The 25,693-nt window shown below is 41.1% G+C and overlaps 1 protein-coding gene and 1 long non-coding RNA gene across 2 annotated transcripts in view; one reads left to right on the top strand and one right to left on the bottom strand.

The window, feature by feature from the left end:
- LOC121818369 (uncharacterized) overlaps positions 1-25,693 on the top strand; it is a 112,180-nt gene that overhangs the window by 62,536 nt on the left and 23,951 nt on the right. The window lies entirely within an intron of this gene.
- LOC121818331 (ferritin heavy chain-like) lies at positions 1,576-21,788 on the bottom strand. The gene is made up of 2 exons (XM_042242310.1): positions 21,676-21,788; positions 1,576-2,233 (listed from the first exon to the last, which is right to left on the bottom strand). The coding sequence occupies exons 1-2, from the start codon at positions 21,786-21,788 to the stop codon at positions 1,576-1,578; spliced, it is 771 nt and encodes a 256-aa protein (XP_042098244.1).

Below are 25,693 nucleotides of genomic sequence, written 5' to 3'. Positions count from 1 at the left end.
GGGATTGAGGGCAGGAGGAGAAGGGGACGACAGAGGATGAGATGGCTGGATGGCATCATGGACTCGATGGACATGAGTCTGAGTGAACTCCAGGAGATGGTGATGGACAGTGAGGCCTAGGGGGCTGCGATTCATGGGGTCGCAAAGAGTCGGACACGACTGAACAACTGAACTAATGCCGTAATCTCCCTACTTCCTTTCTGGTCAGCTTAATCTACTCCATGACCTCAACCCGTCTATGTATACGCTAATATATCCCATATGTGTATTTCCAAACCTGATCTCCCACCCGAGCATCACATTCATTTCTCTGGCTGCCTGCATGACAGTTCCACTTGGGTATCTAATAGGCATCCCAGATTTTACATGACACGTCTTCCCAGCTCCTCGAGTCCCCCTGAAGACACCCCCAGCTTCATAAATTGCACAACCATCAGGCAGGGTGTTCAAATCCAAACTGGATCCTAGGTTACTTTCACCATTTCCCATCCGTCACCTCTGGTCCATAAAGCAAACATTATAGACTGATGCAATTCATCTGAAATTTGTCTACATCTCTTCCTCTGCCAGCGCCACGGTTCAAGCCACCATTGTTTCTCTAGGCCTGCTACAGAGTCTCTAAATTGGTCTTCCAGCTTCAACTCTCTCCACTCTCTGCATTCTTCAAAGCAGCCAGAGTCAGAATCTTAACATTCAGAGAGATTCATGCTGCTTGATATTCAATACTACAAATTGACCTTCAATCTTGGCCTTATGGTTTTCAGTCCTTTTGAGGTAATTTGGGGCTTGGGGTGCCATGAAACCTTAATGGAAGGCAGTGCACAATAAAAATACTTGTGCATGTTTTGTAAGGACAACATGCATGTCCAGCATGGTGACCTAGGGAGTCACCCCTTTGTCTGTGGACAGTCCAGCCTAAGGCTCAGTTACCTTTGTCACCGTGGCCCAGGGTGAGCTTGTCAAAGAGGGTCTCCACCAGTCTGGTGTCTGTGATCTCCATCCTGCTTCCCAGAATCAACGAACACTAACATTTATATATTTTAGCAAACTCAGAGTTTTCAAGTAAAACTTAGGAACCCTTTATTTTAATCCATGACCCATCCCATTCTCTTCATTCTTCCTCCAGAGGCACCATTATTGTGATTTTCATACTTCTGCTCTTCACGGGCACCCACATTCACCAGCGCCTCACCTCACCGCCCCCCCCCCCATATACCACATTGCTTATTAGGGGGAAATGGATTTTGTATTTTCCAGGTCCCATGGAACCCCTTCTCCCTCCCTCTGTGGAAATCCCAACCTGTCTGTGGACAGGGCATTGGAAGCTGGAGAGACTCCTGGATACATGTTTTAAAACTTGAGAAGTTAGGAGTTTGCACACACACATCAACCAGAGACCTTTATTTCTTTAGGAACCAATCACTTTATTGCAAGGAACGGCAAAATTGAAAGAAGAAAAACTTCAGTGAACTTTTCTGCAAGGGCAGTACTGGGGACTGCATAGCAGACAGAGTGACCTTGTGCAATCACCCCTGATTCTGGGAAAAGTCCACTTTTGGACTTAGAGTCCAGGTATCAGTCTTTCTTGTCACCGTCACCCAGGGTAAGCTTGTCAAAGAGGTACTCTGCCAGGCCGTCTTCCGCGGACCCCGTCTTCCTCAGGATGCTGACATGGCCCGCCAGCTCCTTGATGAACTCCACCTGCTGGTTCAGGTAGCCGGTCTCCAGGAAGTGGCACAGGTGGGGGTCGCGCTTTTCAGTGGCCAGCTGGTGCAGGTCGAGCAGGCTCTGGTTGATGTGCTCCTCCACGTTCAGAGCATCTTGCATGGCTTTGAGACCACTCTCCCACTCTTGGGTCTCCGGCTTCCTGATGTTATGGAAGGAGACGCGGCCCCCACGCCGGTTCTGCAGGGACATCAGGCTCTCAGCCCTCTTGCTATGCTCGTGGGAGTGGAGCAGGAAGAAGCGGGAGAAGTGCTTTAAGCCCACATCATCACGGTCGAGGTAGAAGGCCACTGCCAGGCACTGGAAGGAGGCGTGGAGCTCCAGGGCAGCGTGGCTGTTGAGCGCGGCCTCACACTCTGGGTGGTAGTCCTGGCGCACCTGCGAGGGCGGTGCGGGCAGCCTGACTCGCGCCGCAGGTGTGCCAGGTGAGAAGGCTAGAGTGACGGTGAAGCCACGGCGCCGGCCCAGGTGGCCTGGGAGAGTACCCAGGGTGGACTGTGAAGGTGGCCTGAGACAGGCGGCTCAAATCAGGGCGGCAGCTCTGGGATGAACTGGAAGTGGGTTCCGTTACCAGGTTTACGAGGGGGACGGAAGTTCCATTTCTGTTGGAGACGGGGCGTGCTGGTGGGCGGAGCTCGAGCCCAGTGTTCCAGGTTCCACCAGAGCCTGGGTGGGGCAGAGACTGAGCTGAGCACCTGGCATCTATTACACTTTAAATTTTGCTGTAATCATCCATTCTATCAACATGCATCTCCTTTGTATGGTAGGGGGTGTGTGTCAGTTCCTTTGGGTGTATGTGACGTAAAACTTCTAAGGTAGTATAGGGACCCTTCCAAATGCTAAAAGCATGGCATTTCTCTGACATCAGAAAACTTATGTGGATCGCTCTTCAGATAGATGTGTCCCTCTGTTTTGCCTCATGTCTGCTCGGAGAAGGCAATGGCACCCCACTCCAGTACTCTTGCCTGGAAAATCCCATGGACGGAGGAGCCTGGTAGGCTGCAGTCCATGGGGTCGCTAGGAGTCAGACACGACTGAGCGACTTCACTTTCACTTTTCACTTTCATGCACTGGAGAAGGAAATGGCAGCCCGCTCAGGTGTTCTTGCCTGGAGAATCCCGGGAACAGCGGAGCCTGGTGGGCTGCGGTCGATGGGGTCGCACAGAGTCGGACACGACTGAAGTGACTTAGCAGCAGCAGCAGCAGCTGCTCTAATTTGGGTTCTTTTCCTGGTCAAGTAATTCACTGTCTTTGGGGTGAAGTTTTGGGAGATTAAGCTGATCAAATGCCACTTTGGTTTTGTCCAAGGTAAGGAAGATTGGGGTAGGGTCAGAGCTTGGGTGTGGCAAACAGAACTGTTGTTCAGAGAGGTGCTCTTCAACCTCACAGTCCACCAGGACCTTCTGCACTGCTTGGATTTCATCAACTCTGTTCTTGAACTTTCTTTGAATGTGCTTAGCTTTCTACTACAGGCATATTATTTTTCTTTTTTTTTAATGAAGAATGGTTGATTTATACTATGTTAGTTTCAGGTGTACAACTTAGTGATTCAATATCTCTATAGACTATACTCTGTTCAAAGTTACTATAAAAATGATTGGTTCTATTCCCTGTGCCATATAACATATCTTAGTAGCTTATTTATTTTATGCAGAGTAGTTTGTTTCTCTCAATCCGCTACTTCTGTCTTGTACCTCTTCCTTTCTTTCTCCTTCTCCCTTCTCCCTTTCTGTCTCCCTTTCCCTACGAGTGGAACCTGTTAACCACTAGTTTGTTATCTAAATGTGCAAATCTATTTGTTTTGTTACATTCATTTGCTCTATTTTTTAGATTCAAAATATAAGTGATAGCATACAGTATATGTCTTTCTCTGACTTATTTCATGAAACATAATATCCTCCAGGTCTGTTCGTGTTGTTGCAAGTGGCAGATTTTGTCTTTTTATGGCTGAATAGTATTCCATTATAGTATTCTGTACAGCACAGCTTTATCCATTCATCTGTTGATGGATACTTGGGCTATTGTAAATAATGTTGCTATGAATGTTGGGTTCCACGCATCTTTTCAAATTAGTGTTTTTATTTTATTTTCTTTGGATATATGCCCAGGAATGGAATTGCTGGGTCATACGGTAGTCCTATTTTTCATTTTTTGAGAATTCTCCATACTGTTTTCTACAGTAGATGCACCAATTTACATTCCCACCAAGAGAGTACTAGGGTTCTCTTTTCTTCACATCCTTGCCAACACTTGCTATTTGTGGTCTTCTTGATGATAGCCATTCTGACAGGTATGAGGAGATTTCTCAAGTGGTTTTGATTTGCATTTCTCTAATTAGTGATGTTGAATATCTTTTCATGTGCCTGTTGGCCATCTGTATGTCCTCCCTGGAAAAATGTCCACTCATGTGTTCTGCCCATTTTTCAGTTGGGTTGTTTGGGTTCTTTTTTCTTTTTTTTTATTGAGTTGTACGAGCTGGTTACATATATTTCATATTAACCCCTTATCATTCATATCATTTGAAAATGTTTTCTCCCATTCAGTTGGTTGTCTTTTTGTTTTGTTGATGCCTTCCTTTGACGTGCAAAAGTTTTAAATTTACTTATGTCCCATTTGTTTATTTTTTCTTTTATTTCCTTTGCTTAGGAGACAGGTCCAAAATACTGCTGCCTTTCATGTCAAATAGTGTTTTTTCTTCTAGGTGTTCTATGGTTTCTGGTCTAACATGTAGGTCTTTAATCCAGTTTCAATTTGTTTTTGTATATGGTGTGGAAATGTTCTAATCTCATTCTTTTACATGTAGCTGTCCAGTTTTCCCAGCACCACTCATTGAAGAGACTGTCTTTTTTCTGTTGTATATTCTTGCTTTCCTTTGTGGTGGATTAGTTGACCATAATGTACATGGCTTTATTTCTGCGCACTCTATTCTGTTCCACTGATCTGTGCATCTGTTTTGTGCCTTTTTTAGCTACTGTTTTGATACTGTAGCTTTGTAGCATAGTCTGAAATCACAGTGCATGATAGTTCCAGCTTTGTTCTTTTTTTCTTAAGATTGCTTTGTCTGTGTGGTTCCATATGAATTTTAGAATTATTTGTTCTAAGTTTTGTGGAAAATGTCATGGGTATTTTGAGAGGCATTGCATTAAATCTGTAGATTGCTTTGGACAATATGGACATTTTAACAGTATTCTTCTCATCCATGAAGGTGCCATAGCTTTCCCCTTCTTTGTATCATCTTCAGTTTCCTTCAGGAGTGTTTTATAGTTTTCAGAGTATAAGTCTTTCACGTCCTTGGTTAAGTTTATTCCCATATATGTTTTGATGTGATTTGAAACGAGGTTGTTTTCTTGCTTTCCCTTTCTGATAGTTCATTTATTACTAATTGAACTTTACTGCTAGTAAACAGTCTGTTCAGATTTTTTGTTTCTTCCAGATTCAGTCTTGGAAATTTTTGTATTTGTAGAAATTTATTCATTTTTTTCTAGGTTGTCCAATTTGTTGGCATATAACTGTTTGAAATATTCTTTTATGATTTTTGTACCTTTGTGATATTAAATATAGTTTCTCCTCTTTCATTTCTTATTTGGTTTCCTTTGGTCCTCTCTCTTTTTTTCTTTAGGCTTTTGGGTTTGTTTATCTTAGATTTTCTTCCTTTTAATTTTTAGTTGGATGATAATTAAATATTGTGATAGCTTCCGCCATCCATCAACATGAATCAGCCATAGGTGTACCTATGTCCCCTCCCTCTCAAACCTCCCACCCCACCCCCTATGTTGTCACAGAGCACTGGCTTTGGGTTCCCTGCATCATACAGCAAATTCCCTTAGGCTATCTATTTTATGTATGGTAATGTATGTTTCAGTACTACTTTCTCAGGTCATCTCACTCTCTCCCTCCTGCTCTGTGACCCTGTCTGTTCTTTATGTCTGTGTCTCCTTTGCTGCCCTGCAAATAGGATCATCAGTACCATCTTTCTGGATTCCATATATGTGCATTAATATATGATATTTGTCTTCTCTTTTTAACTTAGCTTCAGCTTGTGCAATGGGCTCTAGGTTCATCTTCCTCGTTAGAACTGATTCAGATGTGTTCTTTTTTATGGCTGAGTAATATTCCATTGCTTACATATACCACTATTTCTTTATCCATTCATCTGCCCATGGAGATCTAGGTTGCTTCCATGTCTTAGCTATTGTACCTAGTGCTGCAATGAACATTGGGGTTACGTGTGTCTTTTTCAATTATGCTTTCCTCAGAGTACATGCCCAGTGGTGAGATTGCTGGGTCATATGATAGTCTTAATCCTAGTTTTTGGTTGTGTTTTTAAGGAATCTCCATACTGTTCTCCATAGTGGGTGTATCAATTTGCATTCCTACCAGCAGTGTAGGAGGGTTCCCTTTCTCCACACCTTCTCCAGCATTTATTGTTTGTAGACTTTTTGACGATGGTGATTCTGACCAGTGTAAGGTGATACCTTGTTGTAGTTTTTATTTGCATGTCTCTAATAATGAGTGATGTTGAGCATCTTTTCTTGTGTTTATTAGCCATCCGTATGTCTTCTTTGGAGAAATGTCTGTTTAGGTCTGCCCACTTTTTGATTGGGTTGTTTGTTTTTCTGGTTATTGAGCTGCATGAGCTGCTTGTATATTTTGGAGATTAATCCTTTGTCAGTTGTTTCATTTGCTATTACTTTCTCCCATTCTGAGAGTTGTCTTTTCATCTTACTTCTAGTTTCCTTCATTGTTCCAAAACTTTTAAGTTTAATTAGGTCCCATTGTTTATTTGTGTTTTTATTTTCTTTACTATAGGAGATAGGTCATAGAAGATCTTGTTGTGATTTATGTCAGAGTGTTCTGCCTATGTTTTCCTCTAAGAGTTTTATAGTTTCTGGTCTTACATTTAGGTCTTTAATCCATTTTAAGTTTGTGTGTGTGTGTGTGTGTGTGTGTGTGTGTGTGTGCGTGCGTGCGTGCGTGCGTGGTGTTCGGGAAAGCTCTAATTCCATTCTTTTCCATGTAGCTGCCCAATTTTCCCAGCACCATTTATTGAAGAGACTGTCTTTTCTCTGGTGTGTATTTTTGCCTCCTTTGTTGAAGGTGCCCATAGGTGCATGGATTTATCTCTGGGCTTTCTATCTATACAAATATAGACCAATGGAACACATTGGTCCCTATTGCTGTTTTTGTGCCAGTACCATAGTGTCTTAATGCCTCTAGCCTTATAATGTGATCTGAAGTCAGGGAAGTTGATTCCTCCAACTCCATTCTTCTTAAGATTGCTTTGGCTGTTTGGGGACTTTTGTGTTTCCATACAAAATTTGAAATTATTTGTTCTAGTTCTGTGAAGAATACCATTGGTAGTTTCATCGGGATCACACTGAATCTACAGATTGCTTTGAGTAATATGGTCATTTAAGACAAGGGTGCCCACACTCACCACTGTTATTCAACATAGTTTGGGCAGTCCTAGCCATAGCAATCCGAGAAGAAAAAGAAATAAAAGGACTCCAGATTGGAAAAGAAGAAGTAAAACTCTCACTGTTGGCATATAACATGATTCTTTCATAGAAAACTCTAAAGATGACACCAGAAAATTACTAGCCCTAATCATTGAGTATAGCAAAGTGGCAGGGTATAGAATTAATACAAAGAAATCCTTTGCGCCCCTATACACTAACAAAGAAAAGTCAGAAAGTGAAATTAAGAAAACAATCCCATTCACCATTGCAACAAAAATAATAAAATACTTAGGAATAAGTTTACCTAAAGAGAGTTTACAAAAGACCTGTATGCAGAAAACTATAAGACACTGATGAAAGAAATTAAAGATGACACAAACAGAGAGGTATACCACATTCTTGGATTGGAATAATCAATATTGTGGTTTTATCTTTTCAAAAAATAGAAAAAGCTCTTGGTTTCATTGATCTTTTCTCTTGGTTTTTGAGTCTCTCTTATTTTCTCTCTGCTGCTTATAATTTCCTTCCTTCTACTAACTGTGCTCTTATTTTTCTAATTCCCATAGATGGCAGGTTAGGTTGTTTAAAGTTTTTGTCTCTTGTGGTATGCTTGTATCACTATAATGTTCCCTCTTAGAACTGCTGTGGTTGCGACCCATAGATTTTGGGTTTATTCTGTGGGTGTTTTTTTTTTTTTTTTTTTTTTTTTTTTGCGGTGGTAGTGGTTGTTTGGAGAGGGGACCATACCATACAGCATGTGAGATCTTACTAGTAGTTCCCCAACCAGATTTGAACCTATACCTCCTGCATTGGAATGGCAGAGTCTTAACCACTGAACTGCCAGAGAAGTCCCCTTATCTCATAGATTTTGGAAAGTTGTGTTTCCACTGCCATTTGTCTTGAGGTATTTTCTAATATCCTTTTTGATTTCTTCATTGACCCACTGGTTTTTGTAGTGTTTTCCCGTTTTTCTTCCTGTAATTAACTTCTGGTTTTATACCATTGTGGTCTGAAAAAATGCTTGATATACTTTCTATCCTCTTAAATTTGTTGAGACTGGTTTTTTGGCCTTAGTATGTGATCCAACCTGGAGAATATTCCATGTACCCTTGAATATGCATCCTGCTGTTTTGGGATAGAATGTCTTCTAGATATCTATGAAGTCCAACTGGTATATTGTGTCATTTAAGACTGCTGTTTCCTTGTTTGATTTTCTGTCTGGATGATCTGTCCATTGATATAAGTGAGGTGTTAGTGTTCCCTACTATTATTGTATTATTGTCTGTTTCTCCTGTTATGTCTGATCTATTTGCTTTATATATTTAGATGTTCCTATAATAGATGCATATATGATAACAAATGTTATATCCTCTTCTGGTATTGATCCCTTTATCGTTATATGATGCTCTTCTTTGTCTTTTGTTATAGACTTTGTTTTAAAGTCTGTTTTGTCTACTATGAGTATTGCCACCTCTGCTTTTATGTCATTTCCATTTGCATGAGAAATCTTTTCCCATCCTTTCACTTTAAGCCTATGCTTGTCTTTAGCTCTTAAATAAGTCTCTTGTAGGTGGCATATAGATGGTCGTTTTTGTTTCTATCCAGTAATTTTTTTTTTCTATCCAGTCATTCACCTTTTTTCTGCAGATTGGATCATTAAGTCCATTGAACTTTAAAGTGATCATTGATGTGTATGTACTTATTACCAGTTTATTATTTGTTTTCTGGTTGTTTCTGTAGTGACCCTCTGTTCTGTTCTTTTCATTTCTTCCCTGATGATTGGATGATTTTCTTTAGCGGCATAGTTGTGTTCCTTTCTCTCTAGTTTTTGTAAATCTGTAGGTTTTTGATTTGTGGTTACCTTGGGATTCAGATATGGTGACTTATAACTATAATTGTTTTTAACTGGTAGTCATTTAAATTCAAACATATTGTAAAAGGTCCTCATTATTTTAGCTCCCTTCCTTCACATTTTGTGTTTTTGATGTCATACTTTACATCTTCATATTGATGCCTTAACTGTTATTGTATTTATAGTTGATTTTTCAGTTTTTTGTCTTTTAATATCTATACTAGCTTATTTAAGTGGTTACTCCATAGCTTTTACTATATATTTGCCTTTACTAGTGGGGTTTTTCCTTTTCTGTACATTCTTAGTTCTTGTTGTAGCCTTTGATTTTCTATGCAGAGGAGATTCTTAACCATTTTATTTAGGATTGATTTATTATTGATGGCCTCTTAGTTTTTGGTTCTCTGCAAAGTTCCTTATTTCTGTTCCAATTCTGAATGATAATTTTGCTGGGTAGGGTATCTTAGGTTATAGAGTTTTCCCTTTAATCACTTTAAAATACCATGCCTCTACCTTCTGGCTTGCAAAGTTTCTGCTATCAGTCAGCTGATAGCATTATGGGTGTTCCCTTGTATATGATTCTATTTTTCTCTTGTTGCCTTTAGAATTCTGTTTAATTTTTGCCATTTTAATTATGATACATTCTGGTGTAGGTCTTTTTTCTTTCATTTTATTTTGGACCTTCTTTGCTTCCTATGCCTGGATAACAGTTTCCTTCAGGTTTGGGAAGTTTTCATCCATAAATCTATCAAATTTATTTTTGACCTCTGTTTTTTTCTGATTAACTATACTCCTTTATGACTTCTATAATGCAAATGTTAGTATTATTTGATGTTGTCCTAGAGGTCCCTTCAGTTCTCATTTTTTGAACTGGATTTTTTTTTTCTGTTCTGATTGAGTGGTTTTCATTATCTTTCAGATCTCTTATGCATGCTTCTGTATCACTTAGTCTGCTGTTAATCCCTTGTAGTGTTTTTTTTTTCCATTTAACTTATTGTATTCTTCAGCTCTGATTGGTTCTTTTTTATATTTTCTAGTTCCTTGTTAAAATTCTTGCTATATTCATCTATTTTTTCCCTAGTTCACTTAGCATTCTTATTACTAATTATTTGAACTCTTTATCTGGTCAATTAATTATCTGTTTCGGTATTTTTTTCATTTTTCAGAGTTTTTTCTCGTGTGTGTGTGTGTGAAATAAATTCCTTCATCTTCTCATTTTGTTTAACTTTGTCTGTCTCTCTGAAATTAGGTAAAACGGCGACCAATCCCATTCTTGAAGGCGTGTCCTTTTGTGGGAGCATCCTTATACAATTTGTGTGTGCCCAGTAGCTTTGGTGGTAGAGCTGAATCTGAAGTGAGCATGAATCATATCTTCGCCAAGGATTTCCTGGCAGCTATCACCTTGGTGGGCAGTAGGGCTGGAGTTGGAGGAGCTAGAGTCAGAGCCACATATGAGATGGGGCTTCTCCTATGCTGAGTGGCAAATGCCACTCTATTTGGGGTGGGATTGAGTCCCAAAGTGCTGGAGCAGAAGCCTAGAGGGTTGGGTCTAAGCTGGTTATGTTTCCTCTAAATGTATGTTCTCCCTTCTCCCAGCATCAACATTTTGACCGTGGAAGGGAGCAGCGCTGGAGCAAGAGGGGCCAGAGTGGGTTCCGTGTGTGGGTCTGGGCTTGTGCTTGGTTCGTCCCAGCACCCAGTCTGAGTTCCAGATATTCCTGACCTGCTGCCTCCCTAGAGTGCCATCATTGGCTGCCCTTGCCCCATTTAGATGTAGTGCTGGGTCTGAGCCAGCTCCATACCCCACAACTGTGCGCTCTCTTCAGCAATGGCAGCCTTTGCCTTAGTGGGGAGCTGTGTGATGGAGCAAGACGGGCCAGAGCATGCACTTGGAGTAGACTGGGGTATGCCCTAGGGTGGTTGCAGGAAACTGGATGGAGTCCCAGTCAGTCTCAATCTTCTTCCTCTGCCTTGTTTTAACAGCCAGCAGGTGTGTACATGAGTGGGGTCTAGGTTTCTCACAGCACCCTTGCCAGTGCTATTGGTCTTCAAGCCAGTCAAGGGGACTCATCTTCCCCGGATAGACCCCAGGTCTGGGGTGCCCAGTATGTGGTTTGAACCACTCACTCCCCAGGGAAGATCCCAAGCACATGTGATCTCCCTCGTCTGTGTTCCCTGCTAGGAGCACAGGTCCCAATCCTATTGCTTCTCCTCCCTCCCTCCCTCCCTCCCTTCCTTCCTATGTGTATCCTTCTTCCTGTCTTCATTGTAGAATAGAAGAGCCTTCCTGTCAGTCTCCATTTTGTTTTCAGTGATGAATTACTCCACGTGTAGATGTATTTTTGATCTGTTCATGAGAGGAGGTAAGCTCAGCGTCCTCCTCCTTTGCTATCTTGATCTCCCAGTAGTCTGCTGCAGTTACTTTTAATCCTCTGGTTTTATAATTGTGAAAGCATATCATGGTTTTATCTTTCAGGCATGCCTCAAAATCTCTGGTTTGCTAACTATATCCTTTCTCATTTAGAGAATTGTTTTTGTTTCTAGCCTGCCAGTATGCGTCAAGTATCACTTTTTACTATTTCAAAATAAAATGCTTGTTTTTTTTTAAAAGTTAATACATGTTCATGGCTTAAAAACCACATAGTTTTCTCTCTGTAGTCAATCAGTGGAATATTACTTACTAGAATAAGGAGAAGAAAGAGGAAGAAAAAGAAATAATACGCATGTGAAGAAAAATCATAGACACATAAGGGAGGAATCTTTAGAAACCTATTCTTTAGAATCATGTCACTTTTGAGTATACATGGAGCAATTACTGAGACAGACTAAATTCTGGGCCACACAACAGGTCTCTGTAAATTTTAACAGATTTAAATCATGCAAGATATGTTCTCTGACCACAGTGGGATTGAACTAGAAATCATTAACAGTAAGATATTTGATAAATCCCCCAATATTTGAAAGCTAATAATACAATATACTTCTAAATAATCCAAAAGTCAAAGAATAATGGGTGTATCAAAATTATTTGGAATGGATCCATGGGCAGAGGAGCCTGGAGGGCTACAGTCCATAGGGTCACAAAGAGTCAGATGTGACTGGAGTGACTTGGAAGGCAGTAAGTAAAATCCAACACATCAACATTTGTGAGATGTGGCTAAATCAGCGCTTAGATGGAAAAGTATAAGAACCAAACGCGTATATTAAAAAACAAAAAGAAGTCTGAAATTATCGAACTTCCCACCTTAAGAAATGGAAAGAATGAGGAACAAAAGAAATCTAAATCAAGCAGAGGGAAGAGTTTGTTGCAAGTCAAGCAGTGTCTTGTAACCTGGGACAAAGCTAAGATGTTGAGGAGCATGGCTGCCATTATTGGGGGCTGGCCCCAGGGAGAGACCAGTGGGTCAACTTTAGGGTCTGTGGTTGAACTGGCCATTTGGAATAGACGTCTAAGTGAGAACTCTTTCTACTGTGTGATGATGAAAGATACTGAAACAAAGACCTGGGACAGACTGAGAGTTCCTTTTAGGCTCTGCTGCTAAGTCACTTCAGTCATGTCCAACTCTGTGCGACCCCATAGAAGGCAGCCCACCAGGCTTCCCCATCCCTGGGATTCTCCAGGCAAGAACACTGGAGTGGGTTGCCATTTCCTTCTCCAGTGTATGAAAGTGAAAAGTGAAAGTGAAGTCGCTCAGTCCTGTCCGGCTGTTCGTGACCCCATGGACTGCAGCCTACCAGGCTCCCCCGTTCTGGGCTGAGGTACATTGAGGTGACTACCTAAGGCTTGGTCCTTTGAATGACCTTTGTGCCTGGAAGCAAGTGACTGGACAAAAAGAGCCAATTCAGAATCATATGTCCTTCTTGTCAGTTATCTAACTTCCTGCCCCTAGGGAAAAAGATGGAAATCCAACCTACATGCTAAGATTGACCTTGAAGCATGATACATCACCTTTCTAGATTTTCCTTGGTATGTTTTAAAAATTTTATTTTAATCTGTATCAAAAGGCTGTATATGGCACAGTTCCATTTATGTGAAATGTCTAGAATGGACAAACCTATAGAGAAAAAAATGTAGATTAGTATTTGCCAGGGGCTGGAGGGAAGGGGAATGGGGAGTGACTGCTAATGGGTATGAATGGGTACATGGCTTCTCTGGGGGATAATGAAAATGCCTTGAAATGATGTAGTCGTGTGATTGTTGCATTACTCTTCGAATGTACTAAAAAACATTGAGTGGTATACTTGGAACCGTATGGTATGCAATCATATCTTGATAAGGCTGTTATTTTTTTTTTAAAGGAGCAGTGTGTCAGCCAAAGATCAGACTGTGCAACAGAGATGAAATTCAGAGTAGGCTGTGCAGCTCATTTGTCATGAAATGTTACTACTTTCATCACTTGGCAATATTGAAGGAAGCAAATTTTCACGTTAATGATGGCTTCTTTTCTACCACCCAGCAGTAGAATAAGATGAATAAAACATTCAGAAAAAAAAAGGATTGAATACTCCTTATGGGAAAAGGAAACTGGTAAAATTGAATCCATCAATGAAATGAAGGGAAGTGAAGTCGCTCAGTCGTGTCTGACTCTTCACAACACCATGGGCTGTAGCCTACCAGGCTCCTCTGCCCATGGGATTTTCCAGGCAAGAGTAGTGGAGTGGGCTGCCATTTCCCTTCTCCAAGGGATCCTCCCAACCCAGGGGTCGAACCCGGGTCCCCCACATTGCAGACAGATGCTTTACCATCTGAGCCACCAGGGAAGCCATGTACCCATTCATACCCATTAGCAGACCCTTCCCAATCCCCTTCCCTCCAGCCCCTGGCAAATACTAAGCCCTATTATTGAATCCATCAATAATTACTTGTTAATTTCTGTGTGTGAAACTGTTCTAGGTATACTACAGAAGAAAGAAATCCTTGAGAAACAAGTTCCTGGCCTATAAATACTCTGTCTTTTAACATCCATTGAATTTGACTTTTCAGCCTCACCCATACTAAATGTATAGGGCATTTTTGTTTGTTTTCACTATTGGTCTGCCTTTAACATGCTTTATTCAGCATCCATCTTGAGCAGATGCTCTTGTTGGCCACCAGATGGAAGCCTAACAACATCTACATTTTCAAATGCTTGCTTTTTGCGATCACTTGATTTATTCAAACTAGATTTGTGGCATGAACAAAAGATGTCACCAGATTTTTCTTTAAGCTGTTGTTGGTTTTTAAAGTCTGAATTGTCATCTGTGTTTATTGCACAGTTGCCCAGTCTGAGTAATTTACTGATGTTGCTGTCAGTCATTACAGTCATCCAAACCATGTCAGTCTAGCCTGCCACCTGTTTGGACACCCAAGATGGACTGAGATTGGACTCTTACCATTCACCTTCTCTCTGCCACTCCAAGAATTCCCTTTCCTTGTGGTAGATTGCATTATTGACTCAAAATTCTTTCTTCCCTCCCTGTCCTAATCATGGCTTCATTGATGGTGGTAAATACTCCTCTCTTCCCTGACTTGGGGTGTTCCAAGCCAATTGTTTTGGTCAATGATATATGAGAAGACCTAAGGTTTGTCAAGTTTGACCAAAAGATGTAAGTGTGCATGCATGCTTGGGCATGGCCTCTTATGTTTCTTCCATCCACCATTTGAGGAACATGTCCTAGGCAGGTTGCAGAGAAATGAGACATGTAGAACAGAAGGGAATCTAGCTCAACCAAACTCAACCTAAAGCCAAGCCTAGCAGGTAGAAGCTGACTCCTGCAAATGTCATTCTGCAGACCTGCAATGTGATTTTGAGGTTGCTTGTTAGACAGCTTTACTGCAGCAAAATTTGCATAGGGAGTTGCCTTAGGCAGAGTTTCATACCTAGGTATTTTACAAATGTGGTTCCCCTGTATGGAATGATAGCAGCCAGAATTTGGTTACTGTCAGTTATAAATATAGTAGCTGTGAGCCATTGCAAATCGATACCTGTTCAAATCACTTTTCTTGTCCCAATTCACTTCAGCAAGTCCTTGAATGCAAATCTGTTGAAGAGGATAAGTTTACCTTTATGTAGTGTCTTAAGACTCAGTTACCATGAAAACCAGTAAGCTCAAGGAGCAGCATGACCCTGTATTCTACATGCAAAGAAAGAAGTATTTCCTAGGTGCCAGTTATTTGGCTTTGGTTCTTTACAGAGGAGGTACGATAAGTTTCTTTTATAAAGTAGCGTATGGTGGAGATGGCTGACAGGTACAGAAAAAGATACTCAACATCATTAATCATCAGGGAGATGCAGAGCAAAACCACAATGAGATATCACCTCAAGCCTGACATCAAAAAGAACACAAATAATAAATGTTGGAGAGGATGTGGAGGAAAGAGACCCCTTTTTTACACTGTTGGTTGGAATGGAAATTGGTGAAGCCACTCTGGAAAACAGTATGGAGGTTTCTCAGAGAACTAAAAATAGAGCTACCATATGACCAAGCAATTCCACTTTTCAGTGTATATCGGGGAAAGAAAAATAAAAACACCACTTTGAAGAGAGATATGCACCCCATTGTTCATAGTAGCATTACTTATGATAGCCAAGATTCCAAAGCAACTCAAGTGCCCATCAACAGATGAAGGCGTAAAGAAGATGTAATATATGAGTGCAGCAGTGCAGGGGACCTTTTGAAGGAGGTTGCCATTTTCTTCATTACCTCCACCATAGTTTGGTCTCAGGTCAGACAACAGGGAGGAAACACAGCCCCACCCATCACCAGAAAATTGGATTAAAGATGTACTGAGCATGGCCCCGCCCATCAGAACAAGACCCAGTTTCCCCCAGTCACACTATTCCATCAGGAAGCTTACAGAAGCCTCTTACCTTATCCATTAGAGGGCAGACAGACTGAAAACCACAGTCACAGAAAACTAATCAAACTGATCACACAGACCCCGACCTTATCTAACTCAATGAAACTATGAGCCATGCCGTGTAGAGCCACCCAAGACGGACAGGTCATGGTGGAGAGTTCTGAGAAAATGTGGTCCACTGGAGAAGGGGATGGCAAATCACTTCAGTATTCTTGCCTTGGGAACCCCATGAAAGGGATGAAAAGGCAAAAAGATAGGACACTGAAAGATGAACTCCCCAGTTCGGTAGGTAGGTGCCCAATATGTTACTGGAGAAGAGTGGAGAAATAACTCCAGAAAGAATGAAGAGGCAGAGCCAAAGCAAGAACACCACCCAGTTGTGGATGTGACTGGTGATGGAAGTAAACTCTGATGCTGGAAAGAACAGTATTGCATAGGAACCTGGAATGTTAGATCCATGAATCAGGGTAAATTGGAAGTGGTCAAACAGGAGATGGCAAGAGTGAACATCGACATTTTAGGAGTCAGCAAACTAAAATGGACTGGAATGGGAGAATTTAATTCAGATGACCGTTATATCTATACTGTGGGCAAGAATCCCTTAGAAGAAATGGAGTAGCCCTCAGAGTCAACAAGAGAGTCCAACATGCAGTTCTTGGGTGCAATCTCAAAAATGACAGAATGATCTCTGTTTCCAAGGCAAACCATTCAATATCACAGTAATCCAAGTCTGTGCCACAACCAGGGATGGTGAAGTAGCTGAAGTTGAACTGTTCTGTGAAGACCTACAAGACCTTCTCGAGCAAACACCCAAAATAGATGTCCTTTTCATTACAGGGGACTGGAATGCAAAAGGAGGAAGTCAAGAGCTACCTGGAGTAACAGGCAAATTTGGCCTTGGAGTACAAAATGAAGCAGGGCAAAGGCTAATAGAATGTTGCCAAGAGAACACACTGGTCATAGCAAGCACCCTCTTCCAACAACACGAGAGAAGACTCTACACATGGACATCACCAGATGGTCAATAGCGAAATCTGATTCATTATATTCTTTGCAGCCAAAGGTGGAGAAGCTCTATACAGTCAGAAAAAAACAAGACCAGGAGCTGACTGTGGCTCAGATCATGACTGCTTATTGCAAAATTCAGACTTCAGTTGAAAAAAGGAGGGAAAACCACTAGACCATCCAGGTATGACCTAAGTCAAATCCCTTATGATTTTACAATAGAAGTGAGAAATAGATTCAAGGGATTAGATCTGATAGAGTGCCTGAAGAACTATGGATGGAGGTTCATGACATTGGACAGGAGGCAGGGATCAAGACCATCCCCAAGAAAAAGGCAAAATGGCTTTCTGAGGAGGCCTTACAAATAGCTGAGAAAAGAAAAAGCTAAAGGCAAAGGAGAAAAGGAAAGATATACCCATCTGAATGCAGAGTTCCAGAGAATAGCAAGCAGAGATAAGAAAGCCTGCCTCAGTGATCAATGCAAGGAAATATAGGAAAACAACAGAATGAGAAAGACTAGAGCTCTCTTCAAGAAAATTAGAGATACCAAGGAAATATTTCATGCAAAGATGGGCACAGTAAAGACAGAAACGAATTGGTATGGACCTAACAGAAGCAGAAGATATTAAGAAGAGGTGGCAAGAATACACAGAAGAACTATACAAAAAAGATCTTCATGACCCAGATAACCACAATGGTGTGATCACTCACCTAGAGCCAGTCGTCCTGGAATGTGAAGTCCAGTGGGCCTTAGGAAGCATCACTATGAACAAATCTAGTGGAGGTGATGGAATTCCAGCTGAGCTCTTTCAAATCCTAAAAGATGATGCTGTGATAGTGCTGCACTCAATAGGCTAGCAAATTTGGAAAACTCAGCAGTGGCCATAGGACTGGAAAAGTTCAGTTTTATTCCAATCCCAAAGAAAGGCAATGCCAAAAAATGTTCAAACTACCACGCAATTTTACCCATCTCACACTCTAGCAAAGTAATCCTCAAAATTCTCCAAGCCAGGCTTCAGTAGTTCATGAACCATGAGCTCCCAGATGTTCAAACTGGATTTACATGTTTTTCAGTTTAGCTAAAATAAATTTCCTTTTAGGAAGAGAAAGACTATGCATATTGTGATTGCCATGAGGGCACAGTCACCATAGTACCAACAATACCCCAACCAGGCATGTCAGACAGTAATTATTAGATAATTATTATTTTTACAAAATGAATGATTTAACAACCAACCAATGAATGCAATCATATGCTCTGGTTTTGTGGGTAGTCTGAGAAAAGCAGAAACTGTCTCCCAGTATAAGTGGTCAAATGTCATGGCACCCAGCAGAAATCCACACTGATCTTTTTTTAACCTGCAGATTTCCTTGTTCAGCTCTAGCTACAGAGTACAGGTGGAACATTAGCAGTGCTGGAAACATTTTCAGTGATAGTAGTTTATATAGTTGAGGGCTGGAGAACTTTACTGAGGGAAATTTTTAAAGAAGGAACTCTTCAGTCTTCAAAAGCAGATACTAACAAGAATGTGAGATTGAAGTGTATAAAATCTGACTGTATATAGAGAAAATTAATGTAAATTTGTCTTTTAAAATTCCAGGATGCATAGTCACTCTTTGGAGGTTGAAAAAGTAGTTTAGGTCAAATTAAAGACACCGGTGCCTACGTTACAAAGTAGGGACTGGAGGTGAAGGACATGTTTCACCAATAGGGTGTATAGCCTCAACATATTGATGAGGTTAATAAAGTATTAGATGAACTCATGGAATATAAGAGTTTGCAAGACAATTAAGAGGGGGTTTCTGGCATGATCTTTAGCTTTTAAAGTCAGCAAAGAGAGAAAAGTACCAAATAGGATAAGAATCAATTTGGTTCTATTAATGTCATCTGAAATACTGATTGGACAGTGGGTGGTATTTCATATGTTACATTGCTGTGTTCTGATGAAAGTGATTAATAATATACACTGTTTTGAAAACATACAAAAGACTGTGAACAGTATGTAAAGAATGAGATAATGAAGGGCTTGTGTGAAAGTAGCTGTAAATCTGTGCTGGGCCCAGAGTGCTGGAAGTGAGCCACACTAATGGATCATATACCAAAGCCTTGGTATCAACTGCCCCCACTCTCTTCAGTCATCACCTTCAAATTGTGCTGTAGAATCCTAACTTCTGGTCTGGGATTATGTGGGGAAATGTCACATGAGTGCATCTGCCGGGGGAGAGGAAGGGATGGAGGAGATGGTGGCGCTGGGGGTTGAGGGCCCTGAGTAATAATACTGTCTCTGAAGAGAGAAGAGATACTTACATGGGAGAAAAACTGTTTAGGGTCTGAAGTCATGATTCACATGTTATCATTTGGATCCCTTAATCATATTTACAGTTCAGAAATAACACATTTTGTAGACTCCTCCATGTTAGGAAACAAGCTTCAAATCATATTTCAGTGTTTCCAAAATCGATGCTAATCCTTTTAATCAGGGGTGCTGAATAAACTTGTTGCTTTGTCAAACTGGGAAATAGTTCAAGTGGCTATGACCTGCACATTAGATTAGTTCTTCAATGTAATAACTTGTAAAGCTACATTTTGTAAATGGGACATCAAATCATTGCCTTTTATCTGCTTTTGAAATCTTAATTGCCAAAGGGAATTTTTTTGAGTAAAGTTAATTTTGGAAGTTAAATATGAATAATTTTTTCATATTGTCAATCAACAATTTCAAAAAAAGCATAACCATATGTTTCTTATACATAAAAACAAAACTACATGTTGTCCTATTTTCTTCATATCTCTTCGCATGCAGTGAAACATTTATGCATTGGTTTTGTCAGGAGTGAAAAATATTTTCTCAAGGTTAAGTTACCCAAGAATATTGGTATATAAATACTAAAAAATGTTACCATGGAAGGTTCTAGAGTATATTATAAAAATGGTTTAAATACTAGAAACTCATCTCTTATGAGATATATGAATGTGAAGGAGAACTAACTAGATTTTGTTCAAGTTATTTTGGTTATTATTATAAACAAGATTTACCTTAAAACAGTGCTGTAAATTTCACATTAAACCATTAAAATTACTGTTTTTGCAATACTTTGTAACAAAACTATACTGGTGTGCTTTGGAAGGTATGAGTTATCTCTAGATTGTGGTCAGTTTCAAATGTATACAAAAGTAGACAGAATATTACAATAAATTCCCATATTCCCATTGTTACCAATCCAAACTTGGGTCCACTCTCCCTCATGCGGTAAAGCTAATCTATTGACTCTGAGTTTTGGTGCAAAGAAATGCAGCATTTACTGCAGGGAACCAAGCAAGGAATTCAGGATAGCTAATGCTCAAAACACCCAACTCCCTGATAGGTTTCAAAAGCATTTTGAAAGGCAAGTTGAGGAAGGGGCATTTCAGGGTATGTGATCAGCTTGTGCACAGTTCTTTGATTGATGGTAAGGTACCAGGGCGATGTCACCGGGGTCAACATTATCAATCCTTAGGCACCAGTAAGTCTGGAGGGAGGTACATGCTCAGATCATCAAGTAGTTAAATTTCTTCCGTTTGGTGGTGGTAAATTTTACAAAAAACATTATTTTGACCGTGCCATGTGGCTTGAGGGATCTTAGTTCTCCGACCAGGTGATCAGGGCTTGGACCTGGGCCCCTGGCAATAAAAGCCCCAAGTCCTAACCACTGGCCTGCCAGAGAATTCTCTGGTGATGGTTTTAACATCTGTAAAACAACTCAGGAAATGTACATAAAGGTATTATTACTTAGGTACTTCAGAGAGGAGCTAAGGCAGAGGATATGGGGCAGGGGTCTCTCCTAGAAAGGACCCACAGTGTTCTGCTCAGTTATACCATCTCCCACCTTCAACAGCTACTGACTCCTGGCAATATTTCCTCACCCATTATTATTTTGAAGAAATGCTAAGATATTTTATGCATAAATATTTCAGTGTGCATCTATATAACAGAACTCTTTGTTAAATCAAATAATACCACACTGCCTTTAAATGTGCTTTGAATAGTTTTGTATTTATAACTGGAAAGGCAAAGCAGTTTCAAAGATGAGAACTTTGCTCTTAAAGTGTCTTGCATTGTAGGAGTGAATGTCGCCAAGGGACCATTTCATGTAAATTGGCAGTTATGTGAGCTATAGCTCTGAAGAACAGTGCACTTCAGTCAACAAAAGTTGATGAGCCATGCTTTCCCCATCTGACTGGAAAAATAAAACTGCAGAATTACATACCAGCAAATATGGAGGTACTGAAGTGCTTTCTCAAGTCTTACGTTTACTGTGTTAGAAGGAAAAAAAAAAAAGCTACTTGTTGGTCCCCTTTGTAATATTAAGAGGCATCTTGCAATCCTGCTCCAGTCATAAATATAACCTGGGAAGACTGGTTTTTAAAAATTTCATATTTCCAGCCCAGGTACACAAGAGGTTTATAAGAGTGATTCCTAACAGTCTGTGCTTTGTGAAAAAAGTACTGTGAAGAAGTCAGTTCTTTATTTTTCTTGAGATGGTCATACTTAAAGTATGATGATCGGCAATGCTATTTCATAATTATTCTTAGGTATTTGACATACTCTATGTAATGTATATGAATATGTTGAGAAAGGAATGTTTCCTGCCATATCAATGAATCAGACATTTTTTTATATCATATTTTTCAGCCCTTCCATTGAGGTAAATTTTGAGTGGTATCATGCTACTTTATCGCAGGGTGGTACGGTTCAAGTAAAAAAATCACACATGGATGTTTTGTAAGGGCAGCATCCATGGTCAACAGTGGTGACCACAGGAAGTGTGTCTCTAGGAAAGCCAGCCCTGCTGCACTTAGATCGTCACTGAAGCCCAGGGTGAGCTTGTCAGAGAGGGACTCTGCTATGTCAGCATCCAGGGCCCCCATCTTGCTACCCAGAAGTCTGCTTCAAACAAAATGAAGACCCCTTGATTTCATTCCCCTCCCAATCCCTTTCCCTTCACTATTTCTGGAGATCAACCCCAATCATGATGTTCAGGCCATATTTTTACGTCTCGTCTACTCACAGGCACCCACATTCACCAGGGCCTCACCTGACCCACGCCCACCCCATATACCACATTGTTTATTAGGGGAAGGTACATTTTGTATTGTTCAGGGTCCCATGGGTCGCCTTCTTCCCTCCCTCTGTGCAGATCTTGAGCGGCCTGTGGACAGGGCATTGGTAGCTCAAGCGACTCCTGGATACCTGTTTTAAAACCTGAAAGGTTAAGGGTTTGCATGTATGAATCAACAAGGGACCTTTATTTCTTTCGGAAGCGATTTATTGGAAGAACTGGCAACACTGAAAGAAGGAAAACTTAAATGAACTTATTCTGCAAGGGCAATACTGCAGTCTGCATGGCAGGACTCGGGGGAAAGTCCAGTCCAGGCTCAGTCCTTCTTCTCGCCGTCACCCAGGCTGAGCTTGTCAAAGAAGTACTCTGCCAGGGCACATTCTGGGACCCCCACGTTGCTCAGGTTGCCAAGTTGGTTCCCCAGCTCCTTCATGGACTCGACCTGCTGGTCCAGGGAGCCGGTCCCCAGGAAGTGGCACAGGTGGGCGTCACTGCTGTTGGTGGCCAGTTGGTGCAGGTCAAGCAGGCTCTGGTTGACGCTCTTCTCTAGGTGCAGGGTGTCTTGGATGGCCTGGAGTGCGCTCTCCCACTGTTGGGTCTCAGGCTTTCTGATGTCGACGAAGCAGATGCGGCCCCCACGCTGGATCTGCAGGAACATCAGGCTCTGGGCTGTCTTGCTGTGCTCGAGGGAGCGGAGCAGGAAGAAGCGGGAGAAACGCTTCAAGGCCACATCATCATGGTCGAGGTAGAAGGCCACGGCCAGGCACTGGAAGGAGGCGTGGAACTCGAGGGTGGCGAGGCTGTTGAGCGCGGCCTCACACTCGGGGCGGTAGTTCTGACGCACCTGTGAGGGCGATGTGGGAAGCATGGCGGGCCACTCCCCATCCCAGGGAATGGCGGCTGGGACCAGGCGTTTATGGGGCAGGAATCGGCGGGGGCGGGGGCAGGGGCGCGGGCGCCAGCGGTCTTCTCGGAACCTTCCCATGGCGGACAATGTAGGCTGCCGGACGTGGGCTCTGGGTCAAATGGCAGGCGTTCTGGGTGTGGGCTCTGGAATGGGCAGATAATGGGGTCTGTTGGGTGGGGTCAGCGCCTGGGCTTGCGATTGGTTAAGGAAGAGGTCACGTGTGTGGGTGGGATCTGTGGGCAGGGCAAGACCACTGTCTATCAAAGCCAGGGTGTGGGCAGGGCGAGACCACTGTTTATCAAAGCCAGGATGAGGCAGAGCCGCTTTGAGCTGAGTAATTCACATTCACAAAGTTTTTATTTTATTCATTTATTTATTTCTAATACAAGTTTATTTTAATTGGAGGCTAGTTGCTTTACAGTACTGTATTGGTTTTGCCATACATCGACATGAATCTGCCACGAGTGTACTCCTGTTCCCCATCCTCAATCCCCCTCCCACCTCTCTCCTTATATCCTCTCTTTGGGTCATCCAGGTGCACCAGCCCTGAGCATCCTGTATCATGCTGTGAACCTAGACTGGTGATATGTTTCACATATGATAATATGCATGTTTCAGTGCCATTCTCCCAAATCATCCCACCCTCGCCCTCTCCCACAGAGTCCAAAAGACTGTTCTATACATCTGTGTCTCTCTCGCTGTTTCGCACACAGGGTTATTGTTGCCATCTTTCTAAATGTCATATATATGCATTAGTATACTGTATTGGTGTTTTTCTTTCTGGCTTACTTCACTCTGTAAAATAGGCTCCAGTTTCATCCACCTCATTAGAACTGTTAAAAATGTATTCTTTTTAATGACAGAGTTATACTCCATTGTGTATATGTACCACAGCTTTCTTATCTGTTCATCTGTTGATGGACATCTAGGTTGCTTCCATGTCCTGGGTATTGTAAACAGTGCTGCAATGAACATCAGGGTACACGTGTGTCTTTCAATTCTGGTTTCCTTGGTGTGTATGCCCAGCAGTGGGATTGCTGGGTCATAAGGCAGTTCTATTTCCAGTTTTTTAAGGAATCTCCACACTGTTCTCCATAGTGGCTGTACTAGTTTGCATTTCCACCAACAGTATAAGAGGGTTCCCTTTTCTCCACACCCTCTCCAGCATTTATTGCTTGTGGACTTTTGGATAGCAGGCATTCTGACTGGTGTGAAATGGTACCTCGTTGTGGTTTTGATTTGCATTTCTCTGATAACGAGTGATGTTGACCATCTTTTCATGTGTTTGCTAGCCATCTGTATGTCTTCTTTGGAGAAATATCTGTTTAGTTCTTTGGCCCATTTATTGATTGGGTCATTTATTTTTCTGGAATTGAGCTGCAGGAGTTGCTTGTATATTTTTGAGAAAAATTCTTTGTCAGTTGCTTCATTTGCTATTATTTTCTCCCATTCTGAAGGGTGTCTTTTCACCTTGCTTATAGTTTCCTTTGTTGTGCAGAACCTTTTAATTTTAATTAGGTCCCATTTGTTTATTTTTGCTTTTATTTCCAATATTCTGGGAGGTGGGTCATAGAGGATCCTGCTGTGATTTATATTGGAGAGTGTTTTGCCTATGTTCTCCTCTAGGAGTTTTATAGTTTCTGGTCTTACATTTAGATCTTTAATCCATTTTGAGTTTGTTTTCGTGTATGGTGTTAGAAAGTGTTCTAGTTTCATTCTTTTAAAAGTGGTTGACCAGTTTTCCTAGAACCACTTGTTAAATAGATTGTCTTTTCTCCATTGTATATTCTTGCCTCCTTTGTCAAAGGTAAAGTGTCCATAGGTGCGTGGACTTATCTCTGGGCTTTCTATTTTGTTCCCTTGATCTATATTTCTGTCTTTGTGCCAGTACCATACTGTCTTGATGACTGTGGCTCTGTAGTAGAGCCTGAAGTCAGGCAGGTTGATTCCTCCACTTCCATTCTTCTTTCTCAAGATTGCTTTGGGTATTCGAGGTTTTTTGTATTTCCATACAAATTGTGAAATTATTTGTTCTAGCTCTGTGAAAAATACCATTGGTAGCTTGATAGGGTTTGCATTGAATCTATAAGTTGCTTTGGTAGTATACTCATTTTCACTATATTGATTGTTCTGATCCATGAACATGGTATATATCTCCATCTATTAGCGTCCTCTTTGATTTCTTTCAGCAGTGTTTTATAGTTTTCTCTATATAGGTCTTTTGTTTCTTTAAGTACGTATATTCCTAAGTATTTTATTCTTTTCATTGCAATGGTGAATGGAATTGTTTCCTTAATTTCTCTATTTTCTCATTGTTAGTGTATAGGAATGCAGGGGATTTTTGTGTGTTGATTTTATATCCTGCAACTTTACTATATTCACTGGTTCACTCTAGGAATTTTCTGGTGGAGTCTTTAGGGTTTTCTATGTAGAGGATCATGTCCTCTGCAAACAGTGAGAGTTTTACTTCCTTCTTTCCCAATTTGGATTCCTTTTATTTCTTTTTCTGCTCTGATTGCTGTGGCCAAAACTTCCAAAATTGACTTTAGGAGAAATGCTTTCAATTTTTCATCATTGAGGATAATGTTTGCTGTGGGTTTGTCATATATAGCTTTTATTATGTTGAGGTATATTCCTTTTATTTCTACTTTCTGGAGGGTTTTTATCATAAATGGATGTTGAATTTTGTCCAAGGCTTTCACTGCATCTATCGAGATAATCATATGGCTTTTATTTTTCAATTTGTTAATTGTGTATTACATTGATTCGGGCTTCCCTGGTGGCTCAGAGGTTAAAGCGTCTGCCTG

Source organism: Ovis aries, chromosome X, assembly GCF_016772045.2.
Source record: "Ovis aries strain OAR_USU_Benz2616 breed Rambouillet chromosome X, ARS-UI_Ramb_v3.0, whole genome shotgun sequence".
NCBI classification, from domain to species: Eukaryota; Metazoa; Chordata; class Mammalia; order Artiodactyla; family Bovidae; genus Ovis; species Ovis aries.
Note: the sequence above shows the minus strand (reverse complement) of the source record. Positions and strands in the feature narration are given on the sequence as shown.